This window comes from Rhododendron vialii, chromosome 11a, assembly GCF_030253575.1.
Source record: "Rhododendron vialii isolate Sample 1 chromosome 11a, ASM3025357v1".
Taxonomy (NCBI): Eukaryota; Viridiplantae; Streptophyta; class Magnoliopsida; order Ericales; family Ericaceae; genus Rhododendron; species Rhododendron vialii.
The window spans coordinates 39,220,622-39,245,666 of record NC_080567.1 but is presented as its reverse complement, the minus strand read 5'-3'; the positions used below and the strand labels follow the sequence as shown (position 1 = coordinate 39,245,666).

The 25,045-nt window shown below is 37.3% G+C and overlaps 1 protein-coding gene and 1 long non-coding RNA gene across 2 annotated transcripts; one reads left to right on the top strand and one right to left on the bottom strand.

Moving 5' to 3' along the window:
* Positions 1 to 3,828: 3,828 nt before the first annotated feature.
* LOC131307842 (uncharacterized) lies at positions 3,829 to 4,595 on the bottom strand. The gene is made up of 2 exons (XR_009194238.1): positions 4,530 to 4,595; positions 3,829 to 4,137 (listed from the first exon to the last, which is right to left on the bottom strand). It is a non-coding gene; the product is annotated as an uncharacterized LOC131307842 (long non-coding RNA).
* A 7,487-nt stretch (positions 4,596 to 12,082) lies between these two features.
* Positions 12,083 to 24,681, top strand: LOC131306302 (protein NUCLEOLAR COMPLEX ASSOCIATED 4). The gene is made up of 15 exons (XM_058332454.1): positions 12,083 to 12,657; positions 12,776 to 12,868; positions 12,997 to 13,070; positions 14,079 to 14,140; positions 14,290 to 14,341; positions 14,796 to 14,896; positions 16,007 to 16,098; positions 16,285 to 16,386; positions 17,207 to 17,265; positions 17,351 to 17,525; positions 18,248 to 18,421; positions 19,248 to 19,389; positions 23,781 to 23,838; positions 23,984 to 24,089; positions 24,235 to 24,681. Exons 1-15 carry the CDS (start codon positions 12,235 to 12,237, stop codon positions 24,433 to 24,435), a joined length of 1,914 nt encoding a protein of 637 aa, XP_058188437.1. The 5' UTR covers positions 12,083 to 12,234; the 3' UTR covers positions 24,436 to 24,681.
* Positions 24,682 to 25,045: the final 364 nt, after the last annotated feature.

Genomic DNA, 25,045 nt, shown 5'->3' with positions numbered 1-25,045 from the left:
CTTTCTCTCTCTCTCTAACTAGCCGTTGGAGAAATTGGTCAAGGCAAAAGTTGTCTCAGGTTTGGGCAAAAAAATGGGTAAAATCCAAAATGGGGAAGGGTTTAGGTCAAAGATTGGAGAGAGATTTTTATGATTTTTGCCCCATTTTTAAATTTGAGTCTTAAAATGGGTCAATGCTGGAGATGCTCTGAAATACGAGTACATGGGAAGAGGAGGTCTATAAAGTACGACACTGCTTATTTTGGGGACCTCCAAATTTCAATTTGTCTTTTGTTCTGTTTTACTGTAGTACGTAATTGTTTTTTTATTTCTTTTCTTTTCTTTTTTTTTATATTTTTTGTGTTGGAGTTGGAGGGAGAGAGCAAATCTCGGAGTGCAATTTGTCATCAATCTTTAATTATTCATTCATTCATAGTGTGTGTTTCTGTTGAGAGAGACGAGAGCCATCGGATTTGCATGGTGCCCAAACTGTCCCCTGACTAATCTAATCCCAAATTTCATGCCACCAGAAATATATAACCAACCTACTACGGGAGTATTAATTAATCTCTTGTCAGTTGTCAATGGGCATTAGGAAATTTGGGGCTAGAAAACAGAAAAATATAAGGTTAAGTGCAAGGATCTCTATGAGGTTTTTGAAATGACGTTGTCTTCCCTTGCTTTTGCTGACAATACTAATATAGTATTCCCAAGTTGTAGATTCATGATGACATCACCATTCTTCAATTCTAACATATCTATTTTGCCCTCCATTAATCACCGCTACCGGTTAGTAATTTACTTGGAAAAATAAATTAAACTATTTATGTGCTATGTAATACTGGTACCTATGATCAAATTCTCCAACACTTGATTGGCCACTATTTATTTCTAAAATATCTCGTGCTTGGATTAAATTTAAAACTCTCTTCAAAAAACATATTTAAAACAATTTATAAATGTCATATGCGACATTAACATGAAAAAGAATACTGTTGCGGGATCAAAAGTTATGAAGATGAATATATTAAAAGAAGACATCGCATGAAGTTTGAATATCTCCCCAAAAAAAAAAAACAAAAATAATAATTTAACTTATACTTCTCCTCATTTAACCGCTTTAAGAAAAATCTCCTTCAAAAATAGAACGATTCAGACACATCAAAAAATACCTAAAGTTACTTACCCCAAAAAAAATCCTAAAATTGTACTCTCTCCGTCCCTTTTTAAGTATCCTGCTTTGTAACTTCAATTTATTAAAAAGACATCATCAATTTTTTTTTTTGGGGTAATTTAGCTTGAAATTAAAAAAGCCTACAAGGGGCATACCCCAAGAGAAAAAGAAGAAGACTGAAAAAAAATTGCAGTAACCCATGCACGACCCGCATGGAGAGTAAGGTAGACTAATCGGAATAACAAAATTTTCATATATTTTGGAATCTTACCCCTGTTGCACTATCCATTAATAAGGATAGATAGTACAACAGGTGAATCCTTTGAAGTGAAACGGGTAGTAATGATTACATGAACCTTAACTATTATTTGGCACATCCCGCCAAGTTAGGAAATGAAATGAAGAGTCATGATCACAAACGATCATGTGATAGACCATCACAGAGAACTAACAGCATGGCAATTCGGCCAAGGTGAAGCTGATCAGCTACTACAGCGGAACAAGGCACCAAGAAGAGGCTCAACCAGAGATGGCGGCATCTGACAGGGGGCTTAACCCTGCACACCATGCCCAATCTAACCAGTCTAAGACATCATCATTACACATTTCACATCAGCTTTTACCTTCACTTTCCTTATTTACCCTCTATGGAGATATCATCATTACACTTTTACTCACTAACTTTTCAAAATGAAATATACTTTTTAGGGGCAAAATAGAAAATGAACAAACTTTTACCCATTAACTTTACAAAATGGACACTTATTAAGAGACAGCCCAAAATAGAATACTGGACTCTAAAAAAGTAACGGAAAAAGTAGCAATGATTATCCACAAAGCCATCATAAGCTAAAGTCTATGTTGTAGCCGCTTCAAGCCTTCAATATTTTTTGGATTTTATGGGTTCCTCCTACTTTTTTACCCTATACAATAGTCCAACAAAATAGTCTCATTTTAAATTTTTGCTTTAAACCCCTAAGAAGTCAAGGCTGGCTCTGATTTTCCATATCCCCGCATCCCTTATTTTTTCATATCACGTAAAAAAATTAGTTGTATTGGACCTAATATTGCCATTTAGGAAAAGCTGATTTCGGGATAACCATTTGCATCACAATTCAGTCATCCTCGTTCTTCCTAAATATTTTTTTTAGTTAAACCATGTGTCAAAGCAAAAAATACAAAATAAAACTAATACTAGTAAAGATTAAACAAAGTATTCTATGAGAACACTAAGCGTAAACAAAAATTTGAAACTTATAAAACCTAAGGAAAGTGCGAAAAATCCCTACTTGTTACATTAATATTATGCGTTGTGATATAAAAAGGGGAGTACAAATCAATTTTTTGAGTTTAAGTTCTTAATCAATGGTTAAGTTCATAAAAATCAGTAGTCAAATGCCTACTTGAATGCCTTTGGTATAAAGGTGTTTTAGTCATTTGACTGTTAAAGTTATTGGCATCCCTAGTAAGTTAACAGGAGGGGGAAATACGAGCATTGTCAGCAAAAGCAAGAGAGGGCAGTATCATTTTAGAAGCCTCAGGGGATGTCTTTGCACTTGTCAGAAACCTCAGGGGAGAACAGTGAAATTTTGCCCGAAAATATACTCTCTCCAACCCTATTTAATTGTCTATTACAATTTTGCATGCATTTTCAAGAGTTTACATCTCTTGATATATATTATATTTTGTTAGAATTGTGGCTCATATGTAGAGACCCGGATAATTTTAATTTTTGAAAAAAAAAATTATTAAATGACTAATTGAGAAAGTATGGTTTATTTAGTGATTAATTGAGTTGAGGATTGAAGTGAATGAATAGAAGATTAAGGGAGTGTGAGTGTAATATATAGATATATGGGTATAAAAAGGGGTGAATATGTGTAGGAGATTATTTTCTTCCATTTCAATCTCTCGGCTCTCTCTCTCCTCTTCACCGGCCTCTTTCTCTCTCCACCGCCTCTCACTCTCTTTCACCCCCAAGCTCCAAAATCATCAAGATCCACCATAAATTCAACCTCCTTAAGTATTTTAAGCCTCGGGTTGTGTTTGTTCAAGTTCGGAGGAGAAAGTATTTTGCTCGGTTTCGCCCTTGGAGCTAGGGCTCATTCAAAATTCATTGGATTTTGCTTCTTGACTCGAGGTAGAGATTTCTTCTTCTCTTTTATATGTATATGTGTTGATTTTGGTGTAAAAGTTGGTTCTTGGCCATTGTTTATTGCCTTATCGAAATCTGTCAAAAATCTGCAAATCGTCTGCTGTAATGCATTGGTACCGATACCTACTTTTTGAGGTACTGTTACCATGATCTCTGATTGCTCACTTGATTGGTTTGGTACCGATACCTATTTTTTGAGGTACCGGTAACAAGGACTCAGAAAATAGTTTTGAACTTTGTTGATCCCTCGTTGATTGTTTTGAGCCCCTGACACTTCTAACACCTTTGTGAGACCTCCTAAACTATCTCAAGCATGTCCAATCTACTTCCTATGACTATTCAATGATATCTTTGTTCCGTTGGCCTCCCATTGGTAAAGAACGAATAATAGGTTATTTGATTAAAACCGTATTGTCACACCCCGCCCCGGAATGACACCCGAAGTGGGCCCGCACCGACACGATTACGTGGCATTCCACACAAAAGAACAACAACTAAATGACAAACCATACACAAAACAGAGTAAAACCCTAGCGGAAGACTTAACTTTAACATAAACAAGGTGTCAACAATTTTACGAACTTACATAGTACATAAGTTGTTGCCTCTTATCCCAACATAAGTAATTAAACATTAACATAGTTCTTCACATAATTAAAAACTTGAAATCATAAAGTACTTGACAACCTTAGTCACAAAATGAGTTTAACAAAAATTAGAGTTTGACCCATTACAACCAACTCGACCCAAAAACACCAACACTCGATACTAATCCAAGTGTTCCCAAAATGCCGACCGGTAGTGGACCAACTCTACGATCACCTATGACCTGGCAATCCAAAAAGAAAAATCAGAGTGTGTGAGATATATAATACATTCAATAAAATACCACAGAGCCCGAAGGAATATCTCACTTGAATGTAAACTACACAAAACTCAACATAAGTATTCAATTGTATAACCACATGTATAAACACCAACATACAGTGGCACGTCTGTCATATCCCGTGTACCCAAGGTATTGTGCCCCGCACACCACATTCCCATTCACCGTTAATTAGACGGCATGACCCACGATATGGTGTAACTCACTCCACAATCCTTTAGCAAGTACAATCAACACCCAACAAACACATATCATTAGCTAAATCCCAATTAGCATGATATACAATCACCACCATGTAATACCTTATTAAACATAACCATATCAAACACACTCACCTTTGTGTCGACCGAAGTATGCCAAACTAAGATTTCGGTACCTCCCGAATGACCGGCTCTTTACCTAGTCACAAGTTAACTCATATTAGTTACGAATTCAACAAATACTTTGCACAAGGTTATAAAGCTAACAAGAAGCTAAATAATGTCTAATGGATACAAAATATGTCCAACTCAATACCTAAAAGTGTCCCACGGTGTGAAACTCAAACACCACCCAATTCTCCAAAAAGATAACATATTTCACGACCAATCTATCTTAGAATGATCATAACCTTTAATAGGTTTAGAACTAGTTCATGAGACCACCACCGTCAGAAAGTACACTTCCGATACATGAATTTTGATATAAATTTTGCCCAACATAGAGTCCAGACGACAAAGTTATGCTCGTCCGAAATTACTCACACAACTGTCCAAAATTACAGATTTTGAACGTCCACCAACTTCAAACCAAAAATTGATTTAACCTATGACAAAACAAGCCACAAACCCTACATATTCCGAAAGGCATACGAGTCTAGTTTCCAAATCAAAAATCGGTGTGCAAACTCATTACCCGAGCTAAAAGATATGACTGTTTTTCCCAATACGTGTCGGAGCCACAAATACAAAATCCAGCAGGATCACACCAACTTATAAATTCCGCCACCTAGAATATGAATCTAATAAACCCCAAATTTGGTACATACCATAATCACTCATCAAAATTCATCCCTGATTTTTTCCTGATTTTTCACAATAAAGAAACCTAGTCAAAATCACCCTCGAACTCAAAAATTATGAGCAGAGGAACACAATTTCCAGCAGAATAGTTTGTGTTCGAAAGTTCATAAAAAATCGAATACTTAATACTTTTTAGTAATTCCAATGCAAAAACATCACCAATTTATCAATCTTTCAAACTCAAAAGGACCCATAACCAAGAGGATCGTTTAATCATAAAAAAATTGATGAAAGACGTAGCTCTATAAGCTGTCTGCTCAAAAACAAGAATCCGACCACAGCTTGGTTTACAATTTTTATCTTTTTCCATACTTCTCAGAAAATTCTGAAAATTTAACACAATACAATAGATACATTATTGAACCTTTAGTAAAAATATCAGAAATTAACAAGTTTTCTAGATACCTTGAATAATTTCGTGAAAAAAAGACTAGAATTTTTCTCCTCTTTCTCTTCTCCTATTCCCAACCGTCTCTCTCTCTCTCTCTCTCTCTCTCTTTATATATATATATATATATATATATATATATATATATACACGTACGAGAGAAAAATGGGGAGAAATATCTCCCTAGGATATTTGTAAACCTATATAAAGATTATCGTGTGCAAGCGAGATCTATTGTTAACTTATGTTTTAATCGCAAATCACCTATAAGACCCTCGCAAGTTCTATCGCTTACGGTTTTTAACCTCCAAAACATATAGTTCAATTAAAAGTAATTGAAATACCGAAATATCCGGGGCGGGTATTACACGTATCTTGAGTATGTTTGTGGTATAAATGTGATATTGTTGGCATACCGCATGGAGTCTCATGAACGAGTGTGACCATAGGAAGGTCTATTCTCGCATATTGAATAGGATAGTAGTTGCGTGGGTCGGAAGTTGGTATAGGGAGTCTCGTAACGCAGGAGGTGGTAATACAGAGACTCAAGTGGATTTCGTAATGCAAGGGGTGGTAATACGATGGTCTGAGTTGTTAGGGTTAACCGTAACTCAAGGGGTGGCAATACGGTAACCCTCGAGATGTTGTACTGTAACGCAAAGGGTGGAAATACAGTCAGTGGAGATTTTGGGATAGTGTCTCGTGTCGGGATTGTTAGAGATGTTTATGTCTTATGAACTATATGGTTTAATGCGATGATACTATGACTCGGAATGATCGTAATGAATGATTTACATACCCATAGTTGATTGCTTTTCATCGATTGAGTCATATCCTCTTGTCTTCTTTCTTTGCCCCTATCATCATATTTGCATATAAAATTGGTAAAGATTTTCCTATTAGACTAGTGTAGCTCAACCTAATCTTTCTTTTCAGGACAAAATGCCGGACAATAGACTGCGTGTATTCGTGTGCTTGGACATGAAGACCTTTTTTGAAGCTAACCTCATTAGTTACTTAAACATATTTGTAATTGACTTTCATTTGATAAAAATGGGTCTATAACTATTCATTCCAAAAATTTCTTTGATAAAACCGTTCGTAACTTATCAACTTATCCGTACTCGTACTTAAGATTATTTGGGGCCAGAGTGCCAAAGTTGTAAATCTTTAAATTTGGGGATTTGTTTGTAAAGTTAAGTGAATGAGAAATCTTTTGGGTACTATTTATGCTACACGAAGATCTTTTATCGAAATGAATTATTTATTTATGTATAAAATCGAGGGCGTGACATCATACGTTAAGTATGAAGAGATACTAAGGAGTTTTAGAAAGAAGGCCATATGCCGAAGTGTAGCGAAGTGGAACGAATGAAGCGAAGCGCAACGAGCGGAGCGGAGTGACGACATCTAGCCCATCGCCGATGATCCAATAAAAGTAGACTGGGCCAAAGGCCTAGGCGTTTTGTAATTGGGGGGTGTGGAGAGCGTAACCCCCCGCGATATGGTACGGTATCGTACACGGGTATTTTTGGGATATAAGCAAAATTCGGTTAGGGTTAGAATAGAATATGTATAAATACTCTATGTTGTAAACCCTATTCCATACTGTGATAATAAAAAACAGCAGTCGCTCTCGCTCCCGTGGACGTACCCGATTTTGAGAAATCACGTATATCTCTGTGTTGATTTCTTTACTGTTTATACTCGTATATCGTGCGTGTGTGTGTGATGATCCGAACATGTTCTATGTTTATGAAATCATTGTCTTATAGAAAAAATTGAGATCTACTAAACAAGATTCATATTGTATATTTTTAGCAATATACATCGAGAGATAAAAATCGTTAAAAATATATGCAAAACCATAATGGACAATTAAATAGAGGCAGTTGGAGTACCTAGCACTTGTCATTTGCCATCCGCTACCTTCATATTAACATGGGACACTTCTGGGGAGTAAAATTTAGGATGTCGATGAGGTCAAATCCTCTGAAGATGATTTTGTTGACTAATTGACTCTGGGTAAAAGGTTCAATTCGGATCTGGATTTGATCAGACTGCAATATTTGGTTTTTACATTTTTGTGGCTAATGACTTTTTTTCCCAAAAGTGATTTGGGCAAGACGTGCATGGTTTGTGTCCTGCAAATGATACCCCCTTCCAACCTTGTCCTCTTTTCTAAATCAGGCTGTGAAACTTTGGAAAATGATGGTAAATGAGGGAAAAGAAAATGAGAGAACTATTCACAAAATTTAAATTCTTTATTTTATCTCCTCTTTCTCTCTAATCCAAACAATTGGAGAGGAAAATTTTAACTTTCCTTTATTTTCTCTCACTTTCCTTCGGTTCCAACCAAAGCCAGTCTTTGGTGGGGATGTAGAAACTTATGGAGTGATTAGTCTCTCATGAAGTCCGCCACGAGTCTAAAATTCTTACGGCCAAGCCCATGTGAGCTTGATTGCTATAACCGGTTGCTCCCTCCTCCACCCTTTTTAGTTGCTTCCAAAAACGAATGTTCCTTGAATTGTCATTTCCAATATTGGTAACGGGCCTTTCCTTAGGCTATCTACAATGACATAATCAAAAATGGATAATCAAAAGTTGTTCCATTTAAGATATTGCTAACATTAGCAATGTAGAGATCCACAATGGCATAATCAAAATTGGATAACCAAAATTTGCCACATCACCTTTTTCAAACTATAGAAAATTAAAATCTCTGAATATAGAAAATAGTTTTTCTAAAATAATTTTGAAAGTAATAAAAATAATTTATTATAAATTTTAAAAAACTATTTATGGGTAACTACAGCTTTTGAAAAAATAGTGTTTATATAATAAAAGTTTAAAAAAAATAGTTTTAACAACAATACAGTTTTTCAAAAAAAGAATTGTATGTTTCTGAATAAAAATAGTTAAAAATAATTTTTTAGTAAACTTTTTCTCTTTTGAAAATGTCGTTGAAAAAGAAAGAGAGAGGAAAAGGAAAGAGAGAGAACGTTTTTATGTAATGATTGCTATATTTGATTGAGAATATGTAGGCTCTACTAATTTGATTATTGGAAAAAGATTGTTAGTTTTTGGGGAAAATTTCAAGATGGCACCTGAACTTTGCACCAAATGTCACAGAGCCACATAAACTTAAGTTTATTTCAATTAAACACCTGTATTAACAAAATTCCCAAATTTAGATCCCTGCCGTTATACTCCGTCCACTCTATCCCAAAAATTGCTGCCATGACATCTCTAACCCATTTAAGTTACCCCATTGCACATGTTTCCAATAGGGGACGATGCACCCAAGAAAAACCCATCACGTTACCCATTATTTTTATCTTTTCCTTGTGGTCCCAAGCAGAAAGAAGAAAAAGTTAGGGTTTCATTCGGGTCTTCATGGTAGAATTCTCAGGGTGGGTTTGCATTGAAAAGTTAAGTAACTTATTTTTTCGTCTTTATTCAAAAATTGACCTTAACCTAATTTAGGTTAAAACTCATAAATTAGGTTAAGGTCATTTTTTCTTCAAAACGTGAGGTAAAGAGAGGGGTTTGGTTTGGGTGCATCATTCCCTTTTGAAAACATGTGCAATGAGGCCACTTAAACGGGTAAGAGATGCCGCGTCAGTAATTTTTTGAACCGAGTATAACGGCGGCGGTCTAAATTTGAGGGTTTTGTTAGTATATGTATTTAATTGAAATAAACTTAAGTTCATGTGTCTCTGTAACATTTGGTGCAAAATTCATGTGTCATTTTGAAATTTTCTCTAGTTTTTGTTATCCAAAACCTAAAATTTGATTATTTCTAAGGAGGTTGCCAAGTTTGATTATACTATTGTGAAATATATTTTGTACCAATATTTTTAACTTTAGAAATCTATTACTTTTGATTATACCATTTTGGATAGCCTTAGGCATTAACATTCTATTGTTGACCCACACACTATACTGTTAACCCACCGAGCACATGGAATTACCCACGTCCACACTGATCAATCTTACGAATTGCAAGTTGGATTATCATCTGATTATAGTCGATGCCTTGCCCTACAATGACTAGCTCAAATCTCATGCTGTGAGGAATCTTGATTAATCTACGTAAACTAAAAGGAATTCAAATGTGACTATACAAGATTCAATAGTTTTGTTGAGCTTTATAATAAAAATACACTTGTTTCTTAATTCACATTTTATGTCATCTTGAGAAAAATGCTTTAGTATTTGCTTCGAGGATGAGAAAAGGCTTTGGCACTTGCTTCCGAACCAAATCAAACCAAACCAAATCGAGTCTTACGTCTCAATCACTTGGGGTCGACTACATGAATCCGTTTTTTCCATTGAACTCTGTTAATGACCACTTATTTACACAAACCCATTATACTCATATCTTTGCGTATAATAACATTTAATGTCAATTTAGGTCTATCCCTCCCCGTATCATTGCTACTTAGAGCTATCTTATCCGCTCTCTTAACTACTGCATCTTTTGGTCTACCGTAGATATGCCCAAACCACCTTAACCTATTTTCCCTCAATTTCTTCTCTATAGGTGCTACAACTACCATCTCACTAACTGTTTCATTTCTAATCATGTATCGTCTAGCCTTATCACACACCCACCTCAACATTCTCATTTTCGCTACACTCATCTTGTTCACATGTTATTTCTTAATAGGCCAATATTCTATCTCATAAAGCATCGCTGGTTTTATGACAGTTTTATAGAATTTTTTCTTCAATTTTGTGGATACCCTCTTGTCACATAGTACACCAGTAGCACTTCTTCACTTGAGCCACCCCACTTGAATCCTATGAGTTATATCATCAGCAATCTCTTCATTTCTATTAATAATTGAGGCTAAATACCTAAAATGATCACTTTTTGGTATCTCCCTGGTCTTAGATTATCACTCTTTCTTCATGCGCACTACTGGTACCACTAAACTTGCACACTATATACTCAGTTTTACTCCTACTTATTCGAAAACCCTTTGACTCTAATGCTTCCCTCAAAATTTTTACTTTTGTATTAACACCTCTAGCGGTTTTCATCTACGAGGACAATGTCATCTGCAAACATCATACACCATGGAATATCCTCTTGAAATTGTCCAATCAATTAATCCATACCAAGGCAAAGAGGTACGGGTTCAGGGCTGACCCTTGATGTAATCTTACGGTGATTGAAAATTCACTTGTTTCCCCTACTAGTGATCTAATGGTAGTAACTGCACATTTATACATGTCTCTAGTCACCTCGATATACCCTTTGGTCACTCATTTTCTCACCAGAACCCATCATATGATGTTTCTAGGCACCCCATCATAAACTTTTTCTAAATCTATGAAAATCATATGGAGATCCTTTTTCTTTGCTCTGTATTTTTCTACCAATCTCCTTAATAGGTAGATAGCTTTCATGGTTGATCTTTCAGGCATGAACCCAAACTATTTTTCTAACGCCATAGTCACCATCCTCAAACGATACTCAATAACTCTTTCTCACAATTTCATCATATAACTCATCAATTTAATACCTTTATAGTTGTTGCAGCTTTGAGTATTCCCTTTATTCTTATAGATAGGTAATAAGGTGCTTTTTCTCCATTTGTCGGGTATCTTCCTAGTCATAATAATCTTGTTGAACAATTTCGTTAACCAAGTCACCTCCAAGTCACTTAGACTTTTCCACACGTCAATAGGAATACCATCAAGCACTTGATTTCCAGGATATGTAATTTTTTCTTATCAAAATTGCTAAAAAGAGTTCAGGGAACCTTTTTTTTTTTTTTAAAGGTTGAAAAAATGTAATGCAATATGTGAAAGTGTACAAAAAGTGTATTGATTTTTTTTTTTTGGTCATTTTGTTTATCTTATAAAAGCCCAATGGACTTCTGAGTTCCGATAGCATGATCTTTTTCTTATATAAGTTGTTTAAATGATGGTAATGTCTTAAATTTTCATGAGTTGCAAGACATGTCACCACGTTTTTCTTTTAACTGAAGTTGCAGCATTGTCTAAAAGTCAATGAGGTGAGAGGTCACGAATCCAAGGCCGTAGTAGTGCCTTGACACTGCACAATACACACCCTATAGTGTTCAATTCTTTGTCTTCCGTTGGACAATCAATGATCTAAATTATTTTACATGTAAGGTAAGTATCTTATACATGTAGGATAATATTTAAAATTTAAATCGTTAAAAATATTTTTAGACGGTGCAAATTAAGGACTAGAGGGTGTAGTGCCTTTGGAATTGGGCACTAGAGTGGAGGGACCCCGGTTTCGAGGGGTCACACAACAATTGTTTTCTCTTTGCCCTAATAAAGGAAGAATGGAAAGCCCTGTGGGCGTTTTTGTTTATGAAAAAAAAAAAAAAAAAAGGAATAAGGCGGGCACGGTTTTACTCCTACTAAGGTACGAGATCCTTTATTCCGGTACAAGAAGATACGTTTACTAGCTTGCCAAACAGATCCAAAAGCACGTAAACTATAACTCCAACTTCCTTGCGCGCCGTCGTCGAGACGGCATTTTTGTAGTTCTACTGTAGTAATAGTAGTATCATCGCAGCAGCAGCTGCGTCGACGGCCAAAACCATGGCTTCCGTTGTGGAACTAGTATCATCAGAGAAGAAGAAGAAGAAGAAGGAGGAGGAGGAGGAGAAAAAGAAGAGGAAGAGTGAGAAATACCGTATGTCGGACCTCAAAACCCTAGGACACCAGCTCCTTTCTTCCAGGGCTCACATCAACAACCTTCCTATCCTCCTCACCTTCGTTTCCTCTTCCTCTTCTTCCCCTCCTCACTACGCCCTCGAAGCCCTTCTTTCCCTCCAGTCTTTCTTCATTCCTCTCCTACCACAACTTCCTTCCTCCTCCTCCTCCTCCTCCTCCACCACCTCTTCCCAAGCCCAACACGACCCCGATTTCATCTACCTCACTTGGCTCCGCTCCAAGTTTGATGACCTTGTCAATTCTCTTCTCGATATTTCCGCTTCTCCTCACTCCGACGAAGCTCTTAGAGTAATATGTTTCTTTTGCTCTTTTCCAGCTCTTCGCTCCCTTCAATTTACCTTCTTTAATTGGTTTCTCGTTTTATGCGGCAATTATACGGTTATTTTTTTTGCATTCGTTTTGTTAGGAAGTTGTTTTGGACACGATAATGGAGTTTGTAAAGGTGGGTAATGGGGGAAGGTTTCACTCCGCCATATACCACAGGTTCATTCAGAGCATTGTAAGTTGATGTGTATTTTTTTTCCTCACTTAATGGTACAGCCCAGCTCAGCTGAAATTTTGTGTATTTCTTTGCTTTTATCGTTGTCGGATGCCATTCTTAAATTTTCATCTTGGTTCTGTTTCCAGGTTCACTCAGCAATAGGGATTGATGTTGTGTTAGACTTGCTTGCATCAAAGTATTTCAAGTACATTGATATCCGGTATGAACACACCTTTTGTTGAGTTGTTATAGCGTTCTTCTTCTTCTTTAGGCCGGTGGTATATCAAAATACATTGTGCAATTTACGAGACAATCTTGTTCTTTTCATTCTGGGAGAGCCTATGGAGGATTATTGATGGCTTAGATTGTTATTTTTTTGATCGGCTTAATGGCTAGATTGTTATCTCTACCATTAGCATTGTGTAGCCTCTACTGTGAGGATACACCTTTATTTGTATAAATTTAAACTCGATTATCAAACTTCAAAGTGCAAATTTTACAGAGAGGACTCTGTGTTATCACAAGTACACCCTCGTATGAATGCAATAAAAATCCTGTAGACCCGTGCCTAGACTTTTTTCTACACATGGCAAAGACAAAGTAGCATGCAATGCTCGAGCAACTCTGTTTTACAAGCTTATTTCCATGCTTAGATTAGTTGCATGTGAGAATATTGTATCTTATGTATATATTTTACATATACATATATATGTGCACACCACATACATACATGTATGTAAGCATACATATAAAGAGCTATTGAGTGACACAATCTGTGTATTCTGTCTCCTGTTAGGCTTATCTCTTTTGCACTTAGTTTAGCTTTCTTTTTTATTCAGTAGAATTCATCTCTGAACTTGTTGTTTACAATGGGAAAGACAAAGTAGCATCCAATGTCCAAGCAACTCTGTTTTACAGGCTTGATTCCATGCTCCGATTGGATGATTTGGAAAGATGCCTCTGTTTGATGATTTGGTTCCATGCTCCGATGAGATGATTTTGTTCTCTTTCTATTTTTCTTGATCTTGAGATACGTGTATACAAATACCTACGTTTACAATTATATATGTAAAGTGCTCTAGGGGGACCAGATTTGTGTGTTCTGTCCCATGTTAGGCTTCTCTTTGCTGTTCAGTTGAACTGGTGTCGATCACAAGTAGTAGAGGATATTGTGCCCCTATTTGAAATGCCAAATCGTTGATGGAAACCTTGCATCTTCCTGGTGCAGGTATTTTACTTACATCACTGTGGAAAAGCTGACTCGAATGCTAGAGGCAATAGATACTTCTGGTATGTATTCTGCTTGTTCATTCTGTTACAACTTTTAGATGTGGGGATGACTTCCTTTTATAGGTCTTTGTTTCCCCTAATATTATTTCTTGTTAGTTGTTACTTTCTCCTTACATTACTAACAAATGTGTGCTTCGCTCCCTGACTAGACAATAATATTGTGAGTGCTGATGGCGGTAACAGAAGTCATTCAAGAACAAGGTCAGTGTCTACTTGCGTAAATGTCACTTGCATTGCTGATTAACCGGTTTTGATCTTTTCTCTCCTTTGCTTTGTCACAACTTTTGGTGCGGAATAGATCACATGATGCTTAGTTTCCCAAGATGGTATATGATGAGGAAGCCTGTATCACTGTGGTATTATGCAAACAATAGTGCTTAGCAGTCAAAAGACCTGAAAATGATTGGGTAATCATGTCTCGACAACATAAAAAAGACTTGAACATAGTGCTTGGCTGTCAAAAGACTTGCACATGCTCGGCTGACTTCAGCATGTACAAATTAACGTGGTGACAATTAGTGAAGACAGTTCTTTCTGTTCGGCTGTTAAATACAATAAAAATATGTCCAATTTACTTTGTTAATGGATATGTCCTTTTCAAATTATGTTTTCGCGAGCTATGTGTAGTGCAATCTGAATTTCTGTTTTATTGCAGTGTAGAGCTCACTACTTACAGGATGTATTATATTTTATCACACATCCCCTCTCTTGAAGGCATGGACGAGAAAGCTGATTATGAGATGTGGAACGGATTAGGTGACTCCCCACTTCTCTTTGACATAGAAGCTTCTAATGCTCATTCCATTTTCTAATTTATTCTCCAACTCCCATTGATTCAGCTAACTTTTCATTAAACATAATTACAATGCATCAAATCATTAAGTTCTGGCATATAGCTCGTAACTCGATGGGAAGATGATTTCACTTTTCATGTCCTTTACCTCCCTGAAGACCCTGAACAAAGTGCAGATAAGATTTGATGCTTCTTCAATTTGATATTTGCATAATAAGGGTCTGTTTTGTTTTTCTTTTCTTGTATATTTGCCTAAAATAAGCAATAAGCTCGTTTGATGGATCTTAAATGCTTAATTGCTTAGCAAGAAAAATAGAAAACCCACACACAGAATAAGCAAATAAGCAGCAATTTTCAAACTGAGTTGCTTATTTTCATCTTGCTTATTGCTTTTATTTTAAGCAAATAAGCAATGTAAACCAAATGGGACTAAATACAGGTGCCTCAAATTGTTGTTATTGTGGGCATGCAACACTTCAAGGCCTTTGGGGAATGTCTTGGCTCTCTCCAGAAATGAGACGCTTTTGAAACTACTGTTTCTGGATTGTCTTTTCTTCCAAGCTTTTTTTCGTAATATTTAATTGAACTATAAGCGAACAAATCATTAGTTGATTGCCAAATAACGGTGACTGTTGAACATATACAGACAAGCGGAGTTGCACACACATTTGAATGTGCATGCATGCAGACAAGAAAATGGGTGCTCGCGTGCATGCTATGCCCGTCAATGCATGAGTAAACAATGCCAGCATATGTGGCATAGCTATGAAATTTACTTGATTATGAGGGTTTCAGCCTCATGCCTTAAGTTTTACCTCTCTTTTTGCTTCTACCATTTCATGCTTCCCTTTCTGAAATCGGAAGCTTACATTATTTTCTGTGAACTTATGTTTATGTTGCACACAACAAGTTCACTTTTCTTTCTTTTCCTTTTTTTTTTGGTTTCAGTTCACGGTTCTTGTTCTTTATGCTTCTAAATTTTCCTTCTAATTTTCTAGTGAACCAGATTTGTTTTTCTTTTTGTGACGAATTCTGTAAAAAAAGCTTCTTATGTCTGTTTCTTGATTCCTTAGGAGTTTTCATTAAAGTTGGTGATCTCAAGGAGGATTGTAATCGTCGAAAGGCAGAAGATAAGCAGCACAAGACAGACAAGTCTAGCAATAATGTATATTGTGCAATCATTAGATTTTCTCTTTTTTGCTTCTCCCATCACTTATAACTGCAGACAAGTGGACCTAATTCCTTACGAATTGTCTTTTTTTTGCCTCATGTACATGTTTTGCCGTGTTCATGTATGAAGATTTGTTGTCTATTTTTTAGCACTTATGTATAAGGATGGTATTGTCATTAGGTATTGTCGGTGGCTATAATTGCCAAAAAGATGAAGATAAAGTTTACTAAAGCTTGGATATCCCTTCTTAGGTCACCGCTCCCTCTTGACGTGTACAAGGAGGTAAACCATGAAAATAACTTCTCTCGCCTCTGGATCTATATAGTCTTCTAATTTTCATTAGTGTTTGAATCCAACTGAACTTGGTGTATGGTTTTTTCCTAACTGAATATGTAGATTGTGACTTTCCAACCGTTTCCTCTGCTTCTTTATGTTGGAGGCAGATGTAAATTTGTGAGCAAGTCGACACCGTTTTACAGTTTCTTATGAAACGTTTTATATTGAACTGAATCTATAGTAGTATTAGTAGATTCTTCAGATATCAGTGAACTTTAAATTGCTTTGTGTTATTGTTAGTTTTGAATAACATTTTTCCTTGCATCTCATTGAGGTCCATCTAACTCTTTCAAAACTTCATATTCAGCCAAACCAAAAGAAGCCTCGGTTACCAATCAATTCGGGTTGGCTTGCATGAATCCTTTTTTGCATTTTGCTTTATCAAGGGCTATAGTATCCATTAAATTTACTAACTCCTTTTACATTCCGCATCCTGTGTTAATTTGGGTCTCCCCGCCAAGCGTTGCTACTTGCTATTTATATTATCCTTATCGCGCTGTTTAACGATTACATCTACAGGTCTCCGTTGTGTTTGACCAAACCTCCTTAGCTTATTTTCTCTCCCCGTATCTTCAATGGTCCTATCCTACCAATTAAAACATGTGGTCACTTACTCTATTATCCTTCATTCCAACTAAACTCATGTTCAACGTGTATCGCTTTTCGTGTTTCTTTTATATTCATGTGAATTACCTATTTCATGTGGCCTTTTCCTCAACTTGCTAACGAGATTGCCTATCCTCTGTGCCTATTTTCTGATGCTCAGGTTCTTGTTACTCTTCATCAGGCAGTTATTCCTCAATTGTCAAATCCTATTCTACTATGGTGAGGCCCCATGCAAGAGCGTTTATTTGATAGTCTTCTGATCTATTGTATACTCACATGTTATTCGTTAACTGACAATATGCAGTGATTTTCTGACAAGATCCTATGATATTGGCGGTGTTATCAGTGTCATGGCTCTAAGCAGCCTGTACATTCTTATGACACAGCATGGTCTTGAGTATCCTAACTTCTATGAAAAGCTTTATGCACTATTGGCGCCCTCCATCTTTATGACGAAGCACCGGGCAAAATTTTTTGAGGTGACCTTTCATTGGTTTTATAAATTGTTTTGGGTGCTTATAGGCCATTTTCGGGTCTCCTGTTTCATCAATCAGCAGTCTAGTGCAAATGTGACTTCTTACATGTTTCTTTTGGGATAATTTTTTCCCCAATTTTATGGTCAATAAAAGTTTTGATCCCCTTTTGTTAGCCCTTTGGAATATATATATGTGCACATGTGTGTGTTTGCATGTATGTGCCCTTTTATATATATGTATATATGTAGGTTTCACATCCAACTCTAAGAAAGAACTGGGTTTCGTTTTTTCAAAAATACTTTTGGCTTAACTTGAAGTGTAAGAGAAATGACCTGCATTATGTTCATCAATATTAACTAAAGGAACCTGGTTTGTGGAATGGTTTTGGAGGGTATGTTCGCCTTAAACACGTTACAACAAAGTCTTGCCATAATCATGTTTCATAGAAAATGTTGGTTAACCTGTCACTGGATTACTTGAAGTTGACAAAATGTAAGGTGAAAGTGTATATTGCTTATTTCCTTCTCTCTTCTCTCCAAGTTGATATGTCATTGCTTGACAGTGCATCAGAGTGCCGTGAAATTGCAGTCCCGACCTGGATGTAATCCACATGCATAGAGGAAAGCACGGAAAATTGAAAAAAAGAAAGTTTGCCTTTTGGAAGAGTTAGTATATAGTGTTTTGGCTGAATGCTGAGTTTCTAACTTCTGTGATGTACTTTGCAGCTTCTTGATTCATGCCTGAAATCACCACTCCTTCCAGCATACTTGGCTGCTGCTTTTGCTAAGAAATTGAGCAGCCTGTCACTTTCAGTCCCTCCCTCAGGAGCATTGGTCATTATTGCATTAATTCACAACCTTCTCCGGAGACATCCATCAATCAACTGTTTGGTCCATCGGGTAGCCACTTACATCATGAACTCTTATTTATGGGGACAATGCACATCTTAACTTTTTGCATCAACATAATTCGTCTTTGGCATCTTTGGAAAACGGCCTTGATATCATGTTTACGGTATGCATGTGAATGAACGGCCTTGATATCATGTTTATGTGCTGCCATCATAAGCTGTGACTCCCTTGCTCTCTCCTCCTCCTTCTCTTTCTCTCTCTCTCTCTAGGATTTCCATTGGATAACTTGCATTTTGAGTGACAAGTGACAATCAATGTGGGAACATTTTAGACTGGAAAAATTCTAAATTTTCTGAATGGGATTACATTCGGGTTAGGTAGAAAAAAAGTTTAACTCCTTTTCCCATCATCCCTTTCAAATGCGTGTGTCGATGCTTAACAACTGCCTTATGGTGCCTTGGCAGCTTGGCTATACTGTAACACTTTTTGTAGAATGGGCAAAATTAACCTGGAATTCATTTTACCTATTTGTAGACTTTTCCAATCAATATTGAATTTCTTTCCACGGGTCTTTGGCTTTACGAGAGAGAGCCTGCCGGCTTGTATGTTGTCCCAGGTTTTTCGGCCAAATATAAAGACCTATATGTCAACTAAATGATTTTTCGTGTTTTACAACAGCTTAGTTTCTTCACATCTGTTGCAGTTAGATTGGACCATGCATTTTTCCAATATCTACAGAGCATTTGAATATCGTTTCAGATTGATGTGCATTGTGGAGCATTCACAAGAGTTGAAACTAAACATTTTGTATACCCTTCTACTGCATCAACAATATCTACTATATGAGAACATGGGAATTATGATACTTGTGCAGGAGGATGGTGATGGAATTACTAGGGATGATTCAAAAGCGGAGAAGGATGGTGAACAAGAGGACTCTAGTACTAGCAGTAGAGAACCAGGCATTGACCATTTTAACAATGAGGAGACAGATCCTGTAAAAACTAATGCAATGAGTAAGTTTCTACTTCAAATTCTTCTACAAACATTCATGATCAACGCGAATGACTTTCTTATTAAAAAAAAAGCGTGAATGACTTCCTTCCCCCTACCTCCAAGCCACCAGCACCACCATGAAACCTGCACACAAACGCACAGAGACCCTGCCTAGGTTTCTATGTTTAACATGTGCTCTATTTTTTTTTTGGCAAACACATGCCATCTTTCAAGTCAAGCATTGTTGAAATTCAGGTCAATACATCCTTCTGGCATCCCTTACAGATTTCTTTCCCTTTGTTGTATCATCTCCAACCACTATATAGGGAGGAATTCTCAGGTATCGTTTGCGGCAGGTCAACCACTTTGATACTATTCGTCATGGCCTCTCTTCTCTTTTTCACACCATAAGCAACTGCAAATATGATGCAGTCAAAATATCAAAGGGGAATCAAAGATTTAAAGAAAGGAACAAAATCCCATTTAAGGGGATAAACCCCAATGGGTAGAGAGAGAAACTATGTCTCAATCAATATATTCAATATTCTTAATAATCAAAAGCTACCAAAATGAGAGACAACTTACCTATTTATAGACTCAAAACCCTACACACACTAAAGACACTAAAATGACAACAATACCCCTAAATCCAACTGCATCATACACCCCCTCTAAAGAAAACAACTTGTACTCAAGTTGGACAACAAGGCTCAAGACAACTAAATCAAAGAAAACATAGAACTATAGAAGTATTTATTATGCAGCTCCGAGGTAGGCATGTGGCTGCATTTCTTTGATCCACGTCACCTTCATGCAATAACCCATCTTCAATACGAGCTTTCGTTTGTGTACATCCACCGCGTCCATCCTTATGTGCAAATAGATCACCCACTTGGCATGCCTCTTGTGTAGAAACACATCAAAGTAATAGGCCATGACTCTTGTTCCCAACGCGCACCAAGAATCAAAATCATCTAAAAGTCCAACCTCACTTCATACCCAAGGCTTGCTCGAGTTAAAACCATACCCAAAGGATCTTCAAGCACCAAGTAGTCTACACCCTCTTTCGGCAACTTTGGAACTTGTTCGAGCACAACCACAACACAAATTTGTGCATCTTGCATCTCTTGTTCTATCGATAACTTGGAAGACAGGTGTTGGAAGTAATCATCAATCTCTAAGTCATAACTTTCCTCTACGTCATGGCTTGCCTCCAAAACTTGCCCACTATCTTCAAAAGGTGTCAAGAAAGACTCATTGATCTGTAGGATAAGTCCTCCTTTCTCTTCATCCTCACCAAATTCTTATTCAAACTTGTCATATATGGGAACGCCATCTAAATCACCTCTAGCCCCATAGACGGGATCATCCTCAACATCTTCATGCGAGGGTTCATCAAAGATAGAAACATGAATATCCTCACTTGGATACTCATCATAGATTGGAACATTAGTGTACTCATAATCATCATTACCACTTGGTTCTTTCACCTCATCGACAAAGAGAGCATCAAGAACGGGCTCACAAGCCTTTTCACCCACTTTCAACTCAAGAAATGGTTCTCCAAGCTTGAAGCATTTGAATACTCCGTTAGGTGATGGATTTATAGCCTCCAACATGCCGATTAAAGATTTATTTTCAGTTGGGACAGCCCCTAAGGACTTGCTCTACCAAAACTAGTCAAGGAATCGACATTGGGATGTTGATTGAAATGTTAGAATTCCTTCTTGAGCTTGTTCTTCATTTTACCCCATTCCCTAATCTTTTATTTGCTTCTCCTTTGTCGACTAACTTTGAGTTTTGTCCACCAATCAGAAGCTCTTCCCTTAAGGCAAGTAGATACCAATTTCACCTTCTTTTCTTCGGTTACACAACAATTTTCGAAAACACTCTCAATGGTGTTCAACCAACCAATGAACTCTAGTGGGCTTCCACAAAACTTGGGAAGTTCATTATCAACATCGTTCACCGATGTGTATTCAAATCCAACCAAATTTGCTCTACCCCAATGCGGGGCACCATAACGAATTTCCAATGCAATGGAATCCTTCCTTTCGGTCGGACATTGGAAACGTCGCACCTTATCATACAAGGTAGCAACTTGTTCACTCAACTCTTTAATCTCATTCCGATTATCTTTCGAATTGCAATCATTTTCATACTCAAAGCCATCACCATTGTTCACCTCAAAGCCTCTACCTCCTCGTCTACCTCTAGCTCGATAATCCATTACAACACCAACAATCAACTCCAAACAAGCAAATCAACCCCAAATAATGAAAACCCAGTCAACTCAGCCACCAATTTCAACAAAAACAACCCCAAAACACTTGATCAACAGTAATCACACTCAAATCGACCACCACGGAGCAATCTAGCAACCACCAAGCAAAGAAAGTAAAGATTCGACACTTACCCACTCAGATCTGGTCCGAAATCAGCAAAAATGGGTTGAAATCAGTCCGAAATCACTGAATCTGGCCCCATGAAGCATGAAATCGAGTCTTAGAGTTGGAATTGAAGAGAAAAGGCCCCGAAATAGGCTCGGCTACGTAGCTACGAGGTTACACGTGATGTTCGAGAGCAGCTCTGCTCGAAATCACGACTGGCATGACAATATAGGCTCGAAACTGGCTCGATTTGTTGGGTAGAGGTCCGATTTAGGGTAAGAACATGTCGAATAGGTGCTATTAGGGTTTTCGGAGCTTGGGTGTGTTGATTTAGGTGAAAATAGGTTGATTCGAAGGTTTAGGGTTTGATTGAAGGCTGAAATAGGTTGGAAAAGGTTAGATCTATGGATTTCGAAGGGGTTTGAAGTGTGCAAGGGTTCTGGCGAGACTCCGGCGAGGTTTAGGTTTCCGGCGAGTTGAACGGTGGGGATCGAGCCTAGAAGCTCTGATGCCAAATTATGCAATTAAAATATCAAAGGGGAATCAAGGATTTAAAATAAGGAACAAAATCCCATTCAAGGGCATAAACCCCAAAGGGTAGAGGGAGAGACTATGTCTCAATCAATATATTCAATATTCTTAATAATCAAAAGCTACCAAAATGAGAGACAACTTACCTATTTAAAGACTCAAAACCCTACACACACTAAAGACACTAAAATGACAACAATACCCCTAAATCCTACTGCATCAAAATATGTTCTTATAGAGAAGTTTGATGGTTCTGTTTTGGCATTCTGTGATTCTTAGGTGATAAGACCCCCAAACTTAACCAGGATGGTTTTGAACCCAGAGAAACTCAGTCTGATTTATTGTCGGCAGGCAACTCCATGTAAGCCCTTTGTAAAACGAAAGTTAAGTGGGAATTGACATAGTGAAAGTACATCATGAATATAAATTACAAAAAAAAAGCTTGAATATATAGACGTGCACTTCATGCTTCTGTCTGAGTTTTGAAACCTCCTTCCTTTTCTTTTTTTTTTGGATCATCAAACCTCCTTCCTTGGTGCTTCAAACAGATGAAATGTTGAAGGCAAGCACTTTTTTTAATCTGCTACCTTAAATTGTCGCCTCTTCCCATTCGTACTTCTAAGTTGGAAATCAATCTGTTTGCATAGTCAAGAAGGGCAATAAATAATGTAGCTAGAACAAGAGTTTTGTTGATCCTTGAGGCCCCGTTTGATAACGGTGATAGATGGATGGGATTCGTAAGGAGATGAGATTAAGATTGGGATTGGTAATGAGAAGGGATTGATAATGAGTATGTTTGGGATGAGATTCGATGATGGGATTATTAATATTATGTTTGTTTGAGATGGGATTGGATTGATAGAAGAGATTGGTAATGAGAAGGGATTGATAATGAGGAGAGGATGGGATGGGATTATCAATATCATCTCCAAGATGGTATTAGCAATACCCCCAAATTGGGGTATTAGCAATCCCACCGGATTGATAGTCCGGACCTTTTTTGGGAAACCAAATTGTGCAATCCAAGTCAAGAATGTGCAGGGTTATCTGAGCACATTTAATCCTCTCATGACCAAAAAGGCCGTATTGGTCTGGTGACTGGTCGATACTCTTCAAGTTTAATTTGGGCTTCTGTGTGTGGGGCAGTGATGCTATATGGGATGGAGTGTTGGCTTATTAAGAAGCAACAAGTGAGTAAGATGAGTGTTGGTGAAATGAGGATGTTGAGGTGGATGACGGTAGGAGTTATACCTATAACGGATAAGTTGAGAAAAAATAGATTAAGGTGGTTTGAACATATTTACTGTAGAGTTAAGAAGAGTGACATGATAGTAGTGGATAGTCGGGCTAGGGGAAGAGGAAGACCTAAACTGACTTAGGATACCGTTTAAGTCAGTTTGGTTTGTGAGTAGGGCATACACGTAGAATGTAAATATCGTTCTAGGGGATTCAGTTTTCAGTACTAATAAGAATTGACAACATTTGGACAGGAAGTTCTCTTTGGGAGATCGATACACTCCGTCACCATTACTGCCCGCCTGTCTCAAGGTGCATGCTTTCGTCCATCTCTCTCTCTCTCTCTCTCTCTCTCTCTCTCTCTCTCAGGCACACACATGCATTTGTTCGAATTTTTTTCTCTCATTATCTTGTCTAGCTCTTCCTTTTTTTGACAATGTCTACTTTCTTCTCTTAGATTTGTTTTATCGCTCGAGAATGATTTGACAGTGAGAAGGAAGACAACTGAACTTGCAGTTAAAGATTTCAGTTCTGGTTCATATGCAACAATATTTAGAGAGGAGGTATATTTTGCTTGTTGCCCTCTCGCACACCAAAACTTTGATTTATTGAGCTATGCTTTCCATTCGTGTCATGGATTAATGTTACAGTCCCATGTGGTGGATATGTTAGTCTTGTCATTTTTTGCTATCTGTTACTCCTTTGCAGATTAAACGGAGGGTAAAACAGGTACCACTTGCATTCTACAAGGCAATTCCCACCTCTTTGTTCTCAGAGTCTGATTTTCCTGGCTGGATTTTCAACTATGAACAAATTGACAACTCGGTTAATGGTAGCAACATAAATGTCGACATAGCTGAAGACCATGATCATGCTTTGGCAAAACGACAGCGAATAGAGTGTTCATGAGGCAAGTGCTGGCCTCTTTTGTTATCAAGTTTTGACTGATTGTACGTGTCTGTAGTTCCTTGTTTCTGCTTGGAAGGTGTTTACTTATATGTTAACAATTCCCATATTTCCGCGCAATGTTTTTCCCCCCTTTCAAACGAGAGAGCAGAAACTCCTTTGCAGTCAATTTCGGCGAAAGTTGTTCAAAAGTGCTGAATACTCTTGAAATCCATAAATTTATTCCTGTTCTGTGAGGATAAGAATGAAGATGATTGGTCTCTCTTTTTCTTTTCTTTTTCGCATTGTTGGCTTTTTGGCCTTTTATTCTTTGCTTTCTTTGTATACGGGTGGCATCCCAATAAATTTACTATTTACAAAAAAGTAGCAATCTTTCATGCCCCCCTCAAAAAGATATAGAATCTCAAGTAATTAATACTAGGTTCTCTCAATTTTAAGTGTCATAATGGTCTGCCTAAGGGATATATGTCAAGTTAGCATGACCGACACCCAGCAAACAGTTGTAACTAGTTACCAGAATCAGTTGAGTGTAATCTGATCGGGAGATTGTTATTCAAGCATCCGACAATTGCTAATGAAATGAGCAACGTAGGCTCCAGTTCAACCTCGATCG

Excerpts from the sequence above, each read along its gene's own strand:
- LOC131306302 (XM_058332454.1), top strand. The coding sequence starts at position 12,235 with ATGGCTTCCGTTGTGGAACTAGTATCATCAGAGAAGAAGAAGAAGAAG. Across the intron at positions 16,387-17,206 it reads CTCTTGACGTGTACAAGGAG|GTTCTTGTTACTCTTCATCA; the intron begins GTAAACCATGAA and ends TCTGATGCTCAG. Across the intron at positions 18,422-19,247 it reads TCAACTGTTTGGTCCATCGG|GAGGATGGTGATGGAATTAC; the intron begins GTAGCCACTTAC and ends ATACTTGTGCAG.